Source organism: Candoia aspera, chromosome 3, assembly GCF_035149785.1.
Source record: "Candoia aspera isolate rCanAsp1 chromosome 3, rCanAsp1.hap2, whole genome shotgun sequence".
NCBI classification, from domain to species: domain Eukaryota; kingdom Metazoa; phylum Chordata; class Lepidosauria; order Squamata; family Boidae; genus Candoia; species Candoia aspera.
In genome coordinates, this window is record NC_086155.1 from 142,906,067 (window position 1) to 142,925,920 (window position 19,854).

Sequence of the window (19,854 nt, forward strand, 5' to 3'; positions counted from 1 at the left end):
TATCTAAGTTGGCATCTAGGTCACAGCTAGGTGAAAAGCATGACTTTTTTGGGTTGAACCCAGTTTCCTGATTAAAAATTCCCTCTAAAATCTGACTGAGCAGTGTACATTACATCTGCTTTCAGAGTATTAATATTACAAACAGCAAACAAAATACACATTTGTGCACAGAAACATGGAAAAACAGTCAAAGGACCACAACCATAGAAGTAAGCAAACTGCCATCTCAGGCAGCAGATACTTGGGGAATGATCTATTCATCATTATGACTTACTATTTATTAACTCCCTCAATCTGCATTATAGTATAGAACAAGCCTGTCCAGTGGTTCCATATGCATTTGCCTCTCTTACTTTAAAAACCCATTATTATGATTAGAGCAGCCAAAGGCTCTACATGCTGTTTCCTATTTTTTAAAAGTTAGGAACACAGAATCCTCCATTTTGATTTATACTGCCCTTCAACACTAACACAAAAGAGAGCCTTGTATCTAATCCCAGCCTTTTTAATTCTCCCAAAGGCAATCTGAGAAAAAAAGCACAATTTCTTATTAGTCTGAAATCACAATAATATGCCCCACTCTGTTCTTGTCACCCTAGCAGATTCATAGAGAATTATGCTACTCTGATGTAACACTGAAGATACAAATGCATTCCTAATTCCAACCCAAATGAGGTAACTTCCACCCCAGATTAAAATTTTAATTACCTTGGCATACAAGTACTACTAAATTTATTGAGACCTGAACAGACATAAAAGCTGAGATGGAAGGCACAACTATCATCATTTAAGCTCACATATTTCAGTAGATTTTTAAGTGACAAGTTTAAGGAAGGCAACATCATGGAAAGTTGGGTAAACCACTGATTTAAGCAACCTAACTATAGGTTAGGTTATATTTAGATTATTTTACCATCTTTGAATTGCACCCTGGGGTAATAATTTACAGCATCTGGAGGCTTATTTTCCACTTTACAACTACATACTATGTCACATTTTATAGACATGCATTGGCATACTATATCTTTAACACTTTTCAATTATAAAGGAAGGAATTTCAGGCAATGAAATAAAAATGGATAAATCATGGATGTAAACACACCAAGGAACAGCTCACATCTGGGTCTGAGCTGCAGTCATCTCGCAGAGGACAGCTGGAGAAAAATCATGTGCACCTCCTGCTTAGATGTTTCAAAGAAAACCTTTTCTCCAAGCACTTGCGGTAAGTGAAAGTAGCCTCTTTGGGAAGGCCTTTGCTTTGTCTATCAAGGACAATACATCTATGATATCCTGGGTCTAGCCAGCAAATCTATGAGCTAAACCAACCATCCTAACAAACCTGGATAGAATTATAAAGAGCCAGTCTGGTTTTCACCCAACATCTTTGTGTAAATGGGATTACATGGGGGCTGTTCGTTTGGGAAACAAAAGCTGAATTCCATCTAATTAGGCACAGGGTTGATTTATCAAATGTTCTAGGGGCACATTCTTTCCACTTTTTCTTCTACTTTATCAATTATAGTAGTCATTTAGGATCCACAGTAGCCCTTGTCTATGTTGGCTGGAAATTCTAGCATTACAATCATAAAACATGTGGAGAATATCTAACTGGGAACGGCCGAGCTATACTAACAATTCAAACTGGTTTCAAACCCAAGTTCATTATCACAGGTTTTTTAGATAACCATAATGTTCCTGAAGGAATAATTCTATTACAATTTACAGATTTACGATACTCAGAAACAACAATTTCTGAGATTATTTGGGGACAAAAGAAGAAACCACAAAAATTTAATCCTCTTAGACCTGTAGCACTGACAGATATTTTTAGTGAGTTTCAGGAGAAAAAAAGCTGATAAAAATCAAGCAATAAACAGCTAAAGACTAAAGGAAGTTATCTCACTGCAAATGCCATGTAACCACTATTTTAAGTAGCTTCTGAGGTAATTGTATACCTGCTGACAGCCATTAAAAAAAATAGTTCATGGCAAGTGGGAATCCTAAACTCCTCACAGGTTGGAAGCTACTCAAGTGCTCTTATTCCTACTCCAAATTCATACTATAACAATAACACTATAAAACAACGATGCCTGCAGCATGTACACTGCATGTTGGAATGGATTCCTCAGCTTGGCCTCACTGCTTGTACGTTGGATAAAACAAACACTGACAGCTTTTTTCCATTTGTAAAGGCCCTATAGCAGCTGCGGTGATCCCACCATAAAGCAATGAATTAAGCCTGAAACCCAGCTGGGTTGGAACAGAAGCCGTCTTTTTTCTTCACAATATAGCAAGACTATCATTGTTAACCTAGGCATTATTGCAAAATATTCCACATGACACAGAGAGAGAGAGAGAGAGAGAGCACACACCACCCTAGAAAATTAGCTCCTATAAGCATGTGAATACACACACACACATGCCTGGGCTGGTTGCAAATTTCACATGTGGAGATTTGGAAATGGAATGAAAGGCAAATCAAGTTATCTCAGTAAATTCATCAACTGATAAACAATATTTATAATATACACACACTCTACAGTAAGGTTTTTTTATCCAATGTTTTTGAACTCACATTTCATGAGGAAATACTTGAAAATAATATATGTTTAATATTATTGAGGGGGGGGATCTAACCCAAAGAACAACTCCTTCTAACAGGTCACTCATATACTAGACTGATTTCTGTTTCTGACAAAAATAAAAACCAAGCTGAAGAGTTTAGCAGGATGGACACTCTCTACACAGGAAGAGGATTTTTGCTCTTGGCACACATGGAAAGAGCTGACAGTTACTTTAAAAGCAATCTTGACAAAGTATATTAGTTTATATTTTTTTAAGGGTCACAATAATCAGAGTTTCCATCCAAGCCATCAATATTAGAAGCATTATCTTCTCTGTGCTCTTGTACAGAGATCCTCAAGAAATCCACACACTATTATGCAGAGATAGAGGAAAATATGTTGATTGTCATGGATTTCTAAGGGCATTAACAAACTTCATTGGAAAGGAGCTGCAATTAACTGTTTAAAGGTAGAACCCCATAGTACATACCAACACCTGTAAGAAAACCCCAACACATCTGGAAGGAAAGGGATAAACACCTCATCCTTCCTCCCACAGGCCACATCTCAACTGCCAAACATCCCCTGTCGTAACTGCTTTTCCTCAGAGGAAGCAGCTGTCCGTTTTTTGTTACGCACATGTGTATTTAATACATAGAGGGCCTTTAAGTCTTCCAGGACTGAACTGGTGCTTCAATGTTCACGTTAATAAATCTTACTTGGACTGTCTGGAAGTACTGCTAGAAGATTAAGCATCACTATAATCAATTTTAGTACTGAATGGCCATTAAGAAAGCATTTGTACACTAGCAAAATGTATATCATGAGTAATACACTGTAAGTTTGAAAGCATCTAAAGAATCAGCCAAAATAAGTTGCTCCATCATGAAACTAAGTGTTCCAGATCAGACTTATAAAATCTGAATAGACTGGTTCCTATAAAATCTCAGGTCAGAGTTCAATTGAGCCCTATATATGTAGCAAAGCAGACCTTCTGTTTTAGGCTGATACTTCTATTGTTAGTCTGGCACTGAGTCTATGCCTTCTGATCCCATTCTTTCTTCCAAACTAATAATCTAGATGACAACATTGGGGGCCAAGAACCAGAAGGAACATTGATAAATACCTTCACATACCCCTAATATATAGCACTTGTTGGGGTATTAAACTAGAAGCAATACTTACAGGTAGACATTGGCTGTATAGCAGTTTATTTATTTGGTCATATCAGTTCCATATGATAAGAGAAATGTTTGCCTCTTATTTTCTCTCCACTTGGCTCATATTAAAGATATTTGCTAGAACTGGTAAGAAAATAGGGATTCAACATGTAATAGTTTCTAATTGCTTCATAAGTTCAGATGGTCTTAGTATTTTTCACAGTTACTATGTACACTAAATTCACACTCGATATAAATCAATATGGTCTCTAACTAGGAATTTTTCTCAAGCAAGGAAAATGCCCTGAGAGTGCAATCCTGTCCATACATATCTAAAAGTAACTCTCACTTTGTTCAATGGGTCCTATTTTCTAACAAACGTTGCTGAAGAATGCACTAAATTATTTCCTAAGATGGGGGCTAGCTTTGTAGCCCTACCAATGCAACAAAAACCCATTATGACTCTGTCTTCCATGCATGTGGGGAGAAACATGTTAAATGTGGAAACCAGCCACTGGATCTGCAAATATGTGTGTTTATGTTCAGGCTGATGGGCATATTTGGAATTCTAAAAGCATGGTATTGGTATTCTCACAAATGGATGCCACTGTTATGTTGAGAGCAGGCAATTGCAACCATTAGAAAGGAAACTGGTTGATCCACCACCTCCTCTAACTTCTCAGGATGCTCTTTATTGTCTCAGCTTCTATTGTCTTTTACTCTGGGCAGGCAATCACAATTCAAAACAAAGTTTTGGACAGCAGCCACCTACTATTTTTATTTCCCCAAAATGCCTCGGGGATCTCTGTGGCACCAAGAGGCACTCCTAGAAATGCAGATTATGCTTTAGGGCAGTATTTGCTGTGCAGCATGCAACTTCCTGTTTATTTTTTTTTATTTAAAAAATTGAATAATAGAAATAAAAGCAGGTGAGGGAGGGAGCTGGGCATGCACAGGGCAAATACTATAGGTTACTGGTGCCCACAAGCATCCTGCAAGGCCTCCTAACCTGAAGGAGAAGTTTGGGTAAGCATGTGCATACACATAAAAGCTTTGTTTTATTAATACGGCTGGCAGATAGGTCCCCAAAGGCAAGTCATTGCTCAACAAGGTTTTTCTTTTTTGAGACTGGGGTGGAGTGAGGGGCAAGGAGAAAAAGAAAAAGATGCAGCCAGGGGAAGCCTATGGCAGATGGAAGGAAGTTTAACCCCACATCTAAGAAAGCTTTGTAATTTGGATCTACTTTAAAGTAACCAAATAAACTAGTGATTGTGGTCAGGATACACAACAGAACATACTTTTAAAAGAAAAATATAAATAGTTCTGTCCTATTAATTTTTGATCTAGGAATATCTAGCTGTCTTAGGTGTTCAACTAGTGTTTTATCTCAGAAATAAACAATGGTATTCCGAAAGCAGGCTTCTCCAATTCAATGCCCTCCAGATGTGCTAGACTGCAAAACAGCCAATATTGTCTATGGTTGGCTGGAGCTGATGGAAAATGTATTTCAGCACAACTGAAAGGCAGCAGGCTGGACAAGGCTCTCTCATAGGATAATGGGATATGAATCACTCATAACAGTATCAACCAAGTTGAGTATTCCAAACAATGTATATTTCCATTACTGCTTTACACCAGACTACCTCTAGTTTTCCATGGATTTTTGTAAAGACTTAAAAGAAACCTATACTTGTATGAAATATTTTCTTGTTCATCCCTGTCATCCTTAATCCACATGAATTCCAACAGAACAGAAATTAATTCAAGAAAAGTAGACCTTTACAGAAGGGGTCTGATGTTGGATGAAGTAGAATGTTCTATCCAGACAGCTGGCCATCCTCCCACACAAGGATATAAAGATGCTTTAGAAGAGCACACTAACATTTTCATTTAGTCTTTCCTATATCCATCTATAAGTTTTGACATATAAATCCAAATACCTCCAGCTGGCATAGCTAATGGTCTGTAAGTGAAAACATCTGGAGGAATCCATACTGACATAGTCAGGAGTGATGCAGACCAGTGTGAACAATAACCTTCTTAGTATTTTTGGAAGCTCTCAGGCATATTGATACCGTAGTTAGCTCCTTCCTTCTCATCCAATTGGACACCCAAAACTATGTATATCTCTGATCTCCCAGCCTGGTTGATACAAGATTTTGAATCATAAAATGGCATATCTGTTTAGGCCTTAGTATGATACATGAAAGAAACTACTATGGTTTAAAGCCATAGTTTATGGTTTAGTGTTATGCACGAACACAACCAATGGTGGTTTATTCAATAACTCATGGTTAAACTACAGCTTATTGAAGGGGCATTCAACCTGTTTGAGCTGTGAGCACACGTTGTGGGTGCTCTCACAAAGTTGCTGTCATGGCAACAGAAACATTTTGGAAAACTTGTGCTTTGTAACTGGTTATCTATGACCTTCTCTAGCCCTTCCCATTCCCCTGTCTTTTTCTTTGTCAAATGGACAGACTTCCAAACAAAGCAGCTGTCCTCCATTTTTATTTTCTAGGAACATTTAGGACCATTGGGGATCTACAGATAGCCTTGGAAATAAAAATTATGCTGGAGACTACACTTTGCTTTGTACTGTGCTACCTTCCCAATTTTTTTTAATTAAAAGATTTTAAAAAGAATGTAGAAAGTCCAGTGGTATATAGCAGACTTCCAGGAGGGAATCTGCAAGCAAATTAGCACATCTAGATGCCATACTGGAGATTTCAGGTTTATTACAACGCACAAAAGCAGCCAGAAGATGTGTTCACAAATTACATCAAAAGCTAAAAATAAACTACAATATGGCTTAATGTGATTATTAATAACCCACTATTGCATGTATAAGTGGAAGGGGGAAGATATGAATATCTCCATTGCACCTCTGTAAATGTAAAAATGGGGAAGGGAAGTATAAAATATTAAAATATAAGAAGTACAGCTAATTACATAATAGGTAAGTAAACACCCAGGCAGGCATGTACATGAGTGAGTCACTTGCTATATTATGCACATAGAAAATGTTTAAGCTGAAATAGTGACAAATGAGACAAAGATCCTTTTTTAAAAAAAATTCTGAAGCAGCTGAAAATAAAATGTTTCTGCCTCTTCTCTGTTCAGTTCATTGATAATAAATGACCAACCTGCTGTGCCTTGCCATAACACTTTTATCTTCCTTAGAGTAATACAAACACTCCAATCTTAGCAACTTATTACATTAAAATGAAAATTACAGAAAGAGTTTTCAGTTGAAGAGTTTAATTAAATATCAGCATTTGACAACACTAAAAAATACATTTGCATTCCTTTTTAGTAGAGAAATATAATTGGAGAAGTTTGTTTTGATTTATGAAATAAATGTAAATAAAAAGTAATTTTTAAAATTTATTTCATTTTATATAGTTATTTATTTCAATGTATACTTTTAAAGAATCTAGGTATGAATCTAAGTGCTTCTGTATCTACAATATGGGTTCCACTTTTCCTTTTTTATCAAAAGCCACACTGGAGGATTCCTTGAATTTCCAGAATAGCACTTAGTGTCATCAAAGGCCTTAAAAGTCCCGGAACATGCATATATCAGCCTTCTAGAGAAATGCTACAACGATAAAAGTAAGGTTTACACAGTCACTTTGTCTTTCAAAAAATCCATTTGTTTTGCAGCATTTTTCTACAGTCTCTCAACTGTTTACCGGACTTAAGCGTACATTCACAAGCAAAGACTTCAGTTCATTTATAACTCAGATCCTGAATTACTGAGTCTACTAATGTTGGCTGGGATCATACATTGCACTAAACTCAGGTGCATTTAGCCTATTTCTGCCGTTCATTCCTCTCTGAGTAACATGATGAACTAAAGGCTATGGGTTATTATGATTAAATAAAACAGGTTCCATTAAGACCAAAATAAATCCTGGTTTAAGCTTGGTTTACCATCCTAGAATGTTTAGCTAGCATAACCACCCATGCAGATATCCTATTAAGATAGCCCTGCCTAGTTAGCTCCCTACTCATACAAAAGGAAAAGCAAGCTATCGAGATGTTCACGCAATCACTCATTTGTGCTAGAATTTAATCAGCATTTTGGCCTCTCATTTGATATGAGAGCATACCAAAACCTGCAGCAAAATTTGGCTCTTGTTTCTTTTTTGCCCACCACTAATGATAAAACGTCATGGCCAAAAAGGTTGTGTCTAACAGCAGATAAATTCATACACGCTGAAACTCACTAGCAGGCATAAAAGGAACAAGCCCAAAATTTAGTATGATCAGCTGAAACAATAATCCCTTCTAATGTCATCTGTAAGTAAATTCTACTAATTTCAATGAGGCTTATTTCAAGACTAGGGCTACCAGGTCTGGACTGTAAAACTACAGATGGCCACTAGATGGCAGGAATGAGTTGAGTCTTCTCAACCGCTTTGATCCCATCTAATGATCATATGAATTTCTGCAGCACCAATCTGGAAGCCCCATGCACAACACACAGTGACTTACAGTTGTAATCTTACGGCTACCCTGTAAATCATTAGATAAGAACATGGCTCACATTTTGGCTGTGTTTGCATGATTCCCAGGACTAAAATATTTGGAAAAACAAGCTCAGGTAAGTGACTACTGTATTGCATTACATTATATATGACTCTTTAACCAAGCTCCATGGTTAAATCATCATTCTAGTTTTCCACAAATCAAGAACTGTAAGCTATGATAAATCTTGGGGACCAATTCTGCCTTCCTGATATCCAATATATCCATTGTGGAATTGGATGGCACAGTAAGCTACAAACATTAAGGAGCCATGCATGACAAAAGATAAAATGTTGCTACATGTGTGCTAATTAAGTTGAGTTTTTTAGCCTTATGTGTTGTGAGAACACAACCTTTGGGTCACAAAAGATAGTTAGATCCATGAACATTTTTGACTTAGTAGTTGGATTCATCTCCTGCCAACCTAGCAGTTCGAAAACATGCAAATGTGAGTAGATTAATAGGTACCGCTTTGGCGGGCAGATAACGGCGTTCCGTTCAGTCATGCCGGCCACATGACCACAGAAGTGTCTACGGACAAACGCCGGCTCTTCGGCTTTGAAACGGAGATGAGCACCGCCCCCTAGAGTCGGACACGACTGGACTTAATGTCAAGGGAAGTTGGATCCATAAGTCACAGTAAACTATAATGTGCTTGTCTGATTTTGGCTTAGCGTCATACCACTATGGTTTGTAAAGCATGGCTTATAGTTTAGTACAATGTGTGAACCCAAACTGTAGTTCATTCAACAAACCCTATTTATAACAAATCATTAGGCTTCCAAAGAGAAAAATAATCTTCAGACAACTCTAGTCACTAACACAAAATTTATGCTCCCTTCTAAGAATTCGTATCATTTGTTGTTAGTATTAGATAAACAAAAATGCACTTAACAAGTTATGGATCTGTAAAGCCATCTTCAAAGCAATCAGAATGGATCATCTTCATCTTTCTAGCAAAACTTGGCTCAAATTTCCTGATACAAATATGAGCAGTCCTATTTTTTTTTCATCAACCATAGTTCAACAAAGTTAATTGTCTTGGCACATGCCCTGAGGTTGAAGAGTTATGTTTGCTATTCTTCTTAGCACAAAGCCCATACTTCCACAGCAAACTTAATACATGATGTAACACAGAACCAAATATACAAACATCTTTATTTTGACTGATGTCTCAATAGATTTAGGTTCCAAATTGTCCAACTCTTCCACAAATGTATAGCCCTACAAAACAACAGTTCCTAGGCAAGATACATGCACTTAATTGCATTTAAAGTACTCACAAAATCTACAGTTAAATAGAATGCAGTAGATTTCTATTCAATATAACATGAGCAGGAACTGCCTGCAAACTCCTACCATTCTCAAGCTACAGACAGAAAATTAAGTTCCTGTTTGAACTTCTGATTACTTTAAAAAACAGAATGGGGAAGCACTCCCTCTTTGTAAATTAGAAGCTTGTAAGCTAAGTTGATTTATAATCAGAAGTTTAGAGGTAAATTTCACTGGAAACAGTAGGATTTACTTCCAAATAAACATGCTTAAGTATGAGCTGCACATCCTTAAATATTTTTAAAGCCTACATTGTGTTAGATTGCCTGCAACCTTTATTGAAATTCTCATTGTTATATTTATAGTCAACCTTCAGGGTCAGACCATGGCCTATCCAGTCCTGCAATCTGTCTTTCATAGAAATATCTAGGATGGTTACATACAAGACACACAAAATATCAAGTAACAATAATAAGCAGAGGAAAATGATAATAGAAATGTATAAAAACATCAACTCCAGGGACATTTAAATCTCAGAAATCTAAACTATAGGATCTAAAATGGAAGAAAGGAATATCTTTCTTGGAAGGAATATCTTCCTCTAATACCCAGAAGACACTGTATAAGGTGGCCACCACATGGATCTTCTTGGAGAAGGCACATCATAAACTGGATGTCAGAGCTGAGAAGACTCACAACTGAAGCCTACTAAAGTTCACCACCATTAAGAATTAAACATCTGAACACACATTGCCTGGAACTTTGAATAAAAAAAGGAAAATTGGTTCTGACAAACAAGCTATTTTTCAAAGACAGCAGTTCTGCCATTACTTTTTGTCGCTTAACCCAGTAAACTTGTGAAACACAACTGAAAACCAGTACATTGGAACTTAGCATCTTCACCTGTCAACCTGGAGACATTTCTTGAACTTTGAGAATTCCAAGGTAGCGAGCCATTTCATAAATCCATTAGTTTGGCATGCTTGCAGTTTCAACTCTCCATGCAAAATTAATGATTTTGTGATTGTTAGCATCTGCAAAGAAAAGCACCTTATCAAATTGCCATGCCACAGGAGTATATAGTGTGGCCTACACTAATATTTGTTAATAGCTTTTTCCCATCTAGCACCCTTAGAAATTCCCTTTAGGCATTTGCCTGAACATGAAAGGACATGAAAGTCAATGAAGATTGAAGCTCCACCCCTCATTTCCATTAGTTAACCTCTCTAGGTAGACCAGACCCAGAAAACCCAAATTGGCTATAACAACAGAATTTTGCAAGACTGATTGTGCTGTACCTCCTCCTCCCTCTTATAGCTCAGCAAATTAGGGAGGTGTCTGCATGAGCCACTTCCAGATGTTATCTGACTGATCTGGACTTCAGCCCCTTTTGCCTAGACAACAACTTCTGCATATCTCCATCAAGGTCATCTTTCTTACTCTCTACACCATGCCAGGAGGTATAGGGGCATTTTGCTTGCTTTTGCTTGAAGACAAGCATGCTTTCCTTCTCCATTATGCAACCCAATGAACAAGGAAGCAATGATGAAGTTATCTACAGGAATTAAACTTCCGATGTGATTTCAGTCACCCTAGCCTACCACAGGTTAATATTGTGAGAAAAGCAGCAAGAAATGCTAAATGTGCCACCTGGATCTCCTCTACAGAAAGCAGTCTATGAATCTAAAAAATAAAGGAAATAGCTAAACTGGTGAGATAAAATATACAAAAAATTCAGTTTTAGGTATATAAAATTCTGAACAAGTCTAAACATAATTTACTCAGGTTCTTGGTAAATCTAATAGCTTTCTTTGTTTGTCCCACTCCTGGTGTTACTGTCACAATTTATGGACCTGACTGTATGTGGCAATTCTGAAAGGCTTCCTGCCCTTGCATTATAGATATCTTCGGATAACTGAAGGCCAGGAACTGTGAGTGTTCCCAGAGTTTCACAAGGAAAACATGAAATCAAATTAAGATTTCCCATTTCTAAAATCTCTTCTGTGGGACTGTACACTAGTTTCTCTGCAGGAACAACACTGTATTATAGAGCTGGTTAGGGAAAAAGACACCCCAGCATTTCTCACTTCCTTCTCACATTCTCTACCAGAACTGCAAAGGTAAGTAACTTGTTTCTTATCCCTGGGCAGAGAAAAGGGGCACTTGAGAATTAAGTCGTCTTACATGAAAAGTATTTCTTATGCCCAACACAGCATCCATGCAACTAAGCTTACCTCAGAGGTGCATAAGAAAGAGCCACAATTTCAGAAGCTGCAATTACTTTCCCGAGCAAGGTCACAACTTCACCATGATGTGATATAAATGGAGGGCCATGCTCCCTTGGGAAGATGAGAAATCCCAAACAGGCATGCAGCACCAGCCTCAATGCAATTGGCCCTTCAAGCTTCCCAACAGACAGAGTGACCTGCAGCCACTGCCAGGACTAACTGGCAGACCCTGACATAAATCCCTACCCATTCCTCACCAGGTTTTTTTCCCCCAACAACCAATGCCACAAGCCATTTCTTATGCCTAATACAGATGTAAAAAGCATGTGATTATTTAGAGGACTGAATGAACTTGTGAACCTTTTCTGATCCTTGCAATCCATAATTCAATGGCCATCCACATAATTGTGATAGTATCTGGGGACTGGGTTAGATTATAAATGGTCAGGATGCTAGAATTTTCACACCCCTGAATTTATTGTTCTCTGATGGCAATTTACCCATCTTCCACACTAATGGTTCACTTCAGTAGAATAGGAAGCTGATACCAATGTTAAATTGAATGGTCAATGTTTATGTAACATTGTCCTTCACATTTCCAGAGAAGTTAAATGTAAAGATGTCAAAAACTCAGTGATCTGGGAATCCTCCCAGTTCTGCTTCATGAAATGTACTTCCAGAAACTGCCCAACTGCCCCTGGAACAGCATCATCAAAAGAAGGTTCAGCATGGTCCAGAGGCAGAAACATGTTTTGGAGTTCTTAAGAGCACTGTATTCTTAAATCTCTGAATTCTATATAACCCTAGTGAGTTGTAAAAAAGAGATCCATATTTCAAATTCATCTAAAGCTATGACCCACTGAGCATGGTAGGTTATACTTCTAAGTAGATGATATGCAGAACTGTGGCATTAGTGATGCAGAAATTCTTTTTGAAGATTTTCAAAACTTTTCGGAGAATATAAAAACTCACCAAATTTTGGATATTTCATTGAATATACAGTATATTCACTGTGCACTGAAAACTTAGCTGGAAATTATCATGGAGTGATGCAAAGCAAAGGTTTTGATCACATGCGGTCCATGTTTTACCACTGCAGGCTCACGAGCCCTGGACAATTTCATTAGGAAAAAAATTAGTGACTGTTACTAATCTTCCCTTTATTAGAGACTTCCCCTTAGGCTTCAGTTAAATATTGATTAACTGTTTCTCATATAATTGTTCAACATATCAAATGTGGCTAATATTTAAGCTTGTCATTCAATCCACCATAGAGATATGTGTTTATGTCATGTACCTGAAATTATTGATGTTTGTTAGGCTTATATCCTTTGAGAAATTCAGAGTTTAATCCCATTTTATCCTCATACCCATATTATGAAAGAGAATTAAGTTAAGTGGAGAGTGTGTGATTGTTGCAAGACCACTTAAACAATTTAGAATTTGAATTCAGGCTCCCCTAGTTAAATCAACTAAGTCTGGGAGAAGATATTTCCTAACGAACTGAAGTAGCGGTCAAGTTGTTTTTAATATTCACACATTATGCAAGTACATTGTAGAGAAGAAAACATGCTCCAGAAATCTTTAAAATTACAGTTGGATATACAATAGTATAAGAACATATGCAAAACCCAAGCTATTTAGGGCTCTGCAATCATAACCATCACTGTGTTCATACCTTGAACTAAGTCATGGTTTGTTTTAACTATGATTTACAGAAAAAGCCATAGTGGTTTACGTTTGCATATAATAGGTTGTAAATCATGGTTTATAACCAGGTCCACATCACTCTCATGCCAAAGCAGATATATCATATGATCCTTATGAAATGTGTGCATCCAGCCTTTGATTTGTATCAGGAATGCTACTGGAATTCCCTGAAACCTGTGGATCAATTAAACAGTTACATTCCAGAGGTTCAGTTCTTTCAGAGTATGAGCTGCTGAATTTTAGCCCCAGATACAGATTCCAAGAACTCTTAAGGGGAAAAAAAATATTACAACTATATAAATGTGAATTGTGATAAACTGAACATGCTTACAGAATTCATACAGTCTCCCAACCTCCCCAGATTCTATCCCACAATATATAAAACAAGCTTGACCACACTTAAGCAAATAGCTCAGATGCCAAGCCATTCTATTCAGCCACAGATTAAATGACTGAAGAACATAGCCTAGATCCATCAAAATATATTCCGAAACAACTCTGGTGCCACAGGATACTCTTCTTAATTAGGAGGGGAAAAAGGTAATGCTTATATAAATGTTAATGCCCAGTGCAGGCCTTCTGGTACTTGAATTTTATACTTTAATCATATAGCTATTCCTCTATAGGAAGTTTCAGTCGGGGAGAATATTTACTATTGTATGATATCCAAAGATCGCATTTGAATGAAGAGATCTTTTTCCAAGTACTATTATTTCACTGTTGTCCTGCCCTATTACAAAACCTAAGTGCAGGTTACTGCACTGCTTATTAAGATATATAAAACATCATAAAAAACTCCATGCAACCTCCATAGATCAATATAATTCCCAGCTATTTAGGACTTGACCACTATTTGTGCTTGTAGTAATAACTACAATTTCATTTAAAATGCATGCTAACATTAAAAACAGGAATTACACAACACTTTTTCAAAGGCTCTGGATGAGTTGTGGCACTCTCTATATAGCTGTGCTTTCCAATTTCTGCATCAGCAGGAAACATGGGTTTTCATTTGATAAAACAACTTAGGTATATTCGAGCATCATCTCACAACATTATTAGTCCCCAATATATCATATTTCCAATTTCAAACCTACACTTGATATAAACTTCACCATACAGACTCCAAGCCAGCCAGCAACAAAAACAATGCATACAATGCCTACATACATTATTTTTCCCCATCACTAAATTCTTCCACTGAGAGAGTAACCAGATGACTGCATATGCCCAATTTGCAAACTGGTTACACAAGAATATTATGACATTTCATAGGCAGGGATGCAAGCTAGTTTACATGTAAGTTCAATCATATGTGGACAAAATATTCTCTGAGTACATCATAATGTTCTGACATCCAATCCCTCAGCCACCCCTTTTTGATGAACAAAAGCTTCCTCCAACTACTCTAACAAACACATTTTCTCTTTTGACTTACAACAGCAATCTTCAGGGCAACTGCGGCTTTGTAATTTTGAACAAAATATTAAGTATTTGTGAAAAGATGGAATCAGAACAAAACAGATTACTGAGCAGGATGGCTTAAATTGAGGCCAATGTCATGCAAGAAAAGAGAACATAATTAACAGGTGTGGCCATACCTGGGCTCCTAATATACCGTCATTAAATTTCAGAGGATGCATTTAACTACAATTAAAATTTGTTACAAAATTCTGTTCTTTGTGGCTTCATTTATGTGACATAACGATCCCATATATTTATCATGTGGCATCAGATCTGTGCCAACTCTTAGCAACCACATGGTCCTTATAGAAGCAGGATGATCTGTCCCCAAGCATATTTTAGCTTAGTGAACTATGCAAACCCATCCCAAATGTTCCAATGTGCTACACAAGCTAAAATGACTGGGTTGGGGGAAAAAAACCAGTTAAATTAACTATGAGCAAGTGTATCACACAGACACAACTATAGGTCACCAGGGAAAAAGAGTTAAGCTAATTTTTAAGAACCAGAACACACTTTATATGCATGGACACGAGAAATGTGTCTACTATGTTTTTGCAAAACAACTGGGGCATACAGAAAAGCAATCATCTTTCTTCCCTTCAGGAAAAAGTTACTTTCATAATGAAGGTGTCTGCAGAGAGGAAGCAGTTTAACCTAAGCAGGTCAGACAGCCAGAAGGGCTCCAGTATTACCTCGTGGGAAGGTGAGGGCGCCAAAAGGTGGAAGGAAGCACCAGAGCTATGCAAATACTTGCTACACCTGTTCGCCTAGCTAGTACCATGCTGTAGAGCCGCTTCCTCTTTCAAACAGCTAGCCCCTTCACAAGCCCTTTTTCTCATACACGTACCCAGTCTATACGACCCGCCTAGAATTTTGACGTCACAGAAGAGTGGGAGGGGGATCTGGAACTTGAGGAGACTAAGATTCCACAGCGTCCAGCCAGGCCCTTCCCTTTGTGACGTCAGAAGATCAACAAAAACTTGGCCCCGACTAAATGGCCTGGAACCAAGGAACTCGCATTGACATTCCGCTTTAACCTGTTGCTGGCGCTGTGTAAAGGATGCACTAAACCACCACACGTAGTTGCAACCGGCAGGAGGGTCCAAAGTAGCAGCCATACTTGCGATCGCCAGTCACTGCAATGGCAGAACAGTCCACCTATTCTTATCCCTCCTCGCAACCTGCCCCCCCTCGCATTTTTTTTCAACTTGACGAACTTGTATGAACACCGAAGATGTCGTTTTTCTCCTCCAGTAGAGCTTCTCCATTCGGAGTCACGCAAGAGGAGTGACACCCCTCCTCATTTTTTCAGTAAACTGCGTGAGCAGAGTTGCATTGTTCATTCGTGCAGACGTAGAATAGCTTAAGACAGGTTTTTGGCGTCTGTGTGTGTATATATTTTAACGCTCCAGATTCCCCACTCCCTTTCTGCTTTGTTTCAGTACACGGGAAACATGCGCAGCCAGCATGTTCAGTCGATTTGCTACATAAACACTTCTCTTGACAAAATACTTTCAAGTAGCGTACTTTGGAGTCTCAATTCCTCTGCAATGCGGTTGTATTTTTAATTCAGAAATTTGTTGGAGAAATGCTTGAAGTTGCCTTTTATTAGCTGGCCTCTTTCTCCCAAATACGTTTCAAGACTGCTAAAATAGCCCATTATGACTTTATGAAATATTTATTGAAAACAAAGAGGAAGGGTTTGGAAAATGATCCATCCCCATTCCTAAAACACAGAGGCCTCACAAGAGAATACAACTTTGTGTCAGTTACAACAGTTTTTTCTTAACAACCTATTTTTATTCAATATTTCGAGTCTTTTTTTAAAAAAATCGTCAGGTCTACAGTATATTAGGCTAATCTACTCTGTTGCTACAAACTTGACGTTAATTCGCCATCCCGATCAAAGCGTAGTTGGAGCCAAAGAAAAACTCAACATAATAATTTCTATACAGTTGTAAGAATATACATTTTCAAATTTTTAATGCACCGTTCTTACTATTAAAGGTACTTCTCTATGGGCATAAAAATCAGTCAAATGCAGAGCCATTTTTTGCTACCAGTACCTCCAATGCTACCAGGCCTTGCAAGTACATTTCTCGTAACATGCCCAACTGGTTTGGCTTCTGCTGCAAACCCAGTAAAGCAAACGATCATACAGGCTAGAGTTGATAGATTAACATTAAACTCGCCGTAGCTAGACATTAAATTTCAAGTTTACACTATCGTTGAATAAGCATGGTGCCTTCTCAAACCCCTAAACATATTACGTGATTCTTTGCATGCAAAGAGAAATATTAATCTGCTTGAAAAAACAGTTTAGTTGCATTACGAATTGCAACCCCCAGCCTCGCGTCTTTCATCTCTTAAAACTCGATTATGACTGTGTAATTTGAGATCAATACATTTATTCACTTGAGGTATCACAACACGAATCTGGTTTCTAAACCAGCTTTTTCAAATAAGAGGGCTTTTGAAATTCACCTCATTCCCAACGAACGGAATAGCCAACATTTCCAGGCATTCTTTAAAGCCATCGTTAACTTGACATTCACGGACATTTCCAGAAACCAAAGAGACAAATAGTACGGTACAACCACTTACATATTTCTTTTGAATTATATTCCTCTTGGGTCTTTCTTTGCTCATTCTGATATCCGGATTCTGATTGCAAATGGGGGCAAATGCTTCATGAATTAAAAGCCGCAACCAATTTCGAGGGGGGAATCCTTTTTTTGTTTGTTTGTTTCTTGTTTATAGTGGTTTCTTGTAATCCGATTTTCTTCGCACACAATGCAATTCTCCGTGCAATAAATCCAAAATATGTTGGGTTGCGAGGTCAAACAGAAGAAAAAAGCCAAATCCAAAGCAAACCACCAAAAAAATCACTTTAGAGAAACATTCATAATGGAAATTTTACACCCTATACACAAAAAGACACCCTTGTTGTCCCCCTTTTCTCTTTCTCAAGCCACCAAAGCGATCTGTAGGCCTGTAGTGTCCGAGATGTAGTTTACATCTTGAAAAAGGTGGGGGAAAGGATTAAAAGGGGATTTTTTTTTTGTAATGTTGGAAGTCACGTTTCAAGTGCTGCAGCAGACAACTCGAGCAGCGGCGAAGGCTGCACACATTGATTGTATGAGTCGCCTCTTCTTCAGTTCCCACACACACATATACAGAGACAGACACACAGACAAGTAATGAGGGCGGCTTTCCAGCAGCAACTTTAAGTGGCCCAATTCTTTAAAAAATATTATGTTATGAAGATAGACAGGCAGGCAGGCAGACAGACCGGAGGGGGGAGGAAAGGGGGTAAAGAAGGACTTAGGGCTTAGCCTCAATTCTTAACGTGGTACCAGCCGCAAAAAAGATCACTCTCGGTGCATCTCCGCAGCTGCAACCCAAAGGATCCCGGTGCACTGCAGCCTAAGGAACCCAGGGCAGCCTTAGTCTCCTTTCGCCCCGGTACACGCACTCCTGGTGGGTGCTCCAGCCGGAGGCACCAAGTGCAGCTCCCGCTGCCCAGCGAGGAATCCTGGCGAAAGAATTTGAGGACAATCCCTGCGTCCACGACACGCTCTGTCGCCAGCTCTTCTCCTTTCTGTGTCTGCAAAGCTCTTTAATTGTCCTCCCTTGCCCTCCCCCCTTGCCTGGCAAGCAAACGCAGCTTCGTCCGGCTACATCTCCCGCTATCTCTGAGCGCAAAGGCGAGCGAGCGAGCGAGCGAGCGAACTCCCTACGACTCAACCTCGCATGCAGCAGGAAGAAGAAAAAGAAGCAGCTTCGTGCGGTGCTTAGAATCGTCCTTGCTCTCTGGGAAAGTTGCAGCCAGCCTTAGACAAAATGGCTTACAATGAAACTACAGATCCCAGGCTGCACAAGGCGCGCAGCTGCATTAGCGACGCTCCGATTGGACGCCGGGATTGTCCTCGAGGCACCTTTCTTCCACCTGCCCCGCCCCTTGGGGTGCCATCCTGGGCTTAAGCGGAGGCGGCTTTTTGCGCCAGCCTCGTCAGCGCGTTCGTTCCGCGGTGATCTTTCGTGCGTTGGCTCATAGCTTCAGTGGGGAGGCGTGCGGGGGGAGGAGGAGAAGAGAGGTCGTGGCGGGTTTTCCCTCTCTCCGTTTCCTAATGCCATTTATGTGCGATTCAAGAAAATAGAGTCCTCTGGCGTAAAAGGGGCGAGGGGATCGGAAGCAGAGCGGAGCTTCTCTTTAAAACAGACATTTGCAGGAGAGGGGGTTGGAAATACCTGTGGCTGTGGAAGGGGCGGGGGGAGCCAGCATTGGTATGGATGGTGGGTTAGGGACACCTTTCTATTATCGTTGATTGGAAAGAAACCAAGGGCAAAAATGGTACGGGTGCCTATGCGAGAGGAGATTCCATCAGTGGTGGATGCGTTTCCAGTTGAGACGGAGCGATGGGGGGGGGCGGGATTTGCAATCTGAACATATCTATTATTGACCGGAAATAAGCCCTGCCCCCACCTTCAAGGGCATTTACTCTCAAGTAAGGGCTCCTGGGATCACGCTATAACTCGGGCAGAACAGATGCAGCTGAAGGAAAATGCTTCGAGAAAGCTGTTTCTAAGAGAAGGGAGCAAAGGAGCGCCTTTTAGATTCAGCTTTTTCCTTTGAAAAGCATGGATAAATAGTTTTTTAAAATAATAATAATCGCATCTATAGAAAAATAATTCAGGTAAATTATAAGCTGGACAGAAAATACTTCTTGCTGGACAGAAAATACTAAGGAGTCCTGCTCTGCTTTCCAGCTAGTGTCACCTCAGGACAGTGAGCCTGGTTTGTAGAAAACTTGCTTAACGTGTCTCCAAGGTATTTTAAGGTCATTCCCCTCCCCCTGTCCTTTCTCTAATACTGTAGGAAACCCGCTGCACCAGATTACTTTTAGCTTGTATATAGCA

At 39.0% G+C, this 19,854-nt stretch overlaps 1 protein-coding gene across 1 annotated transcript in view; it reads right to left on the reverse strand.

Moving 5' to 3' along the window:
- The window catches only part of JARID2 (jumonji and AT-rich interaction domain containing 2), a 265,514-nt gene extending 246,731 nt beyond the window's left edge, over positions 1-18,783 (reverse strand). The window contains exon 1 of the mRNA XM_063298933.1: positions 17,539-18,783. Within this exon, the coding sequence (XP_063155003.1) occupies positions 17,539-17,583 (45 nt within the window). The 5' untranslated portion in view covers positions 17,584-18,783. The remainder of the gene's footprint in view (positions 1-17,538) is intronic.
- Positions 18,784-19,854: the final 1,071 nt, after the last annotated feature.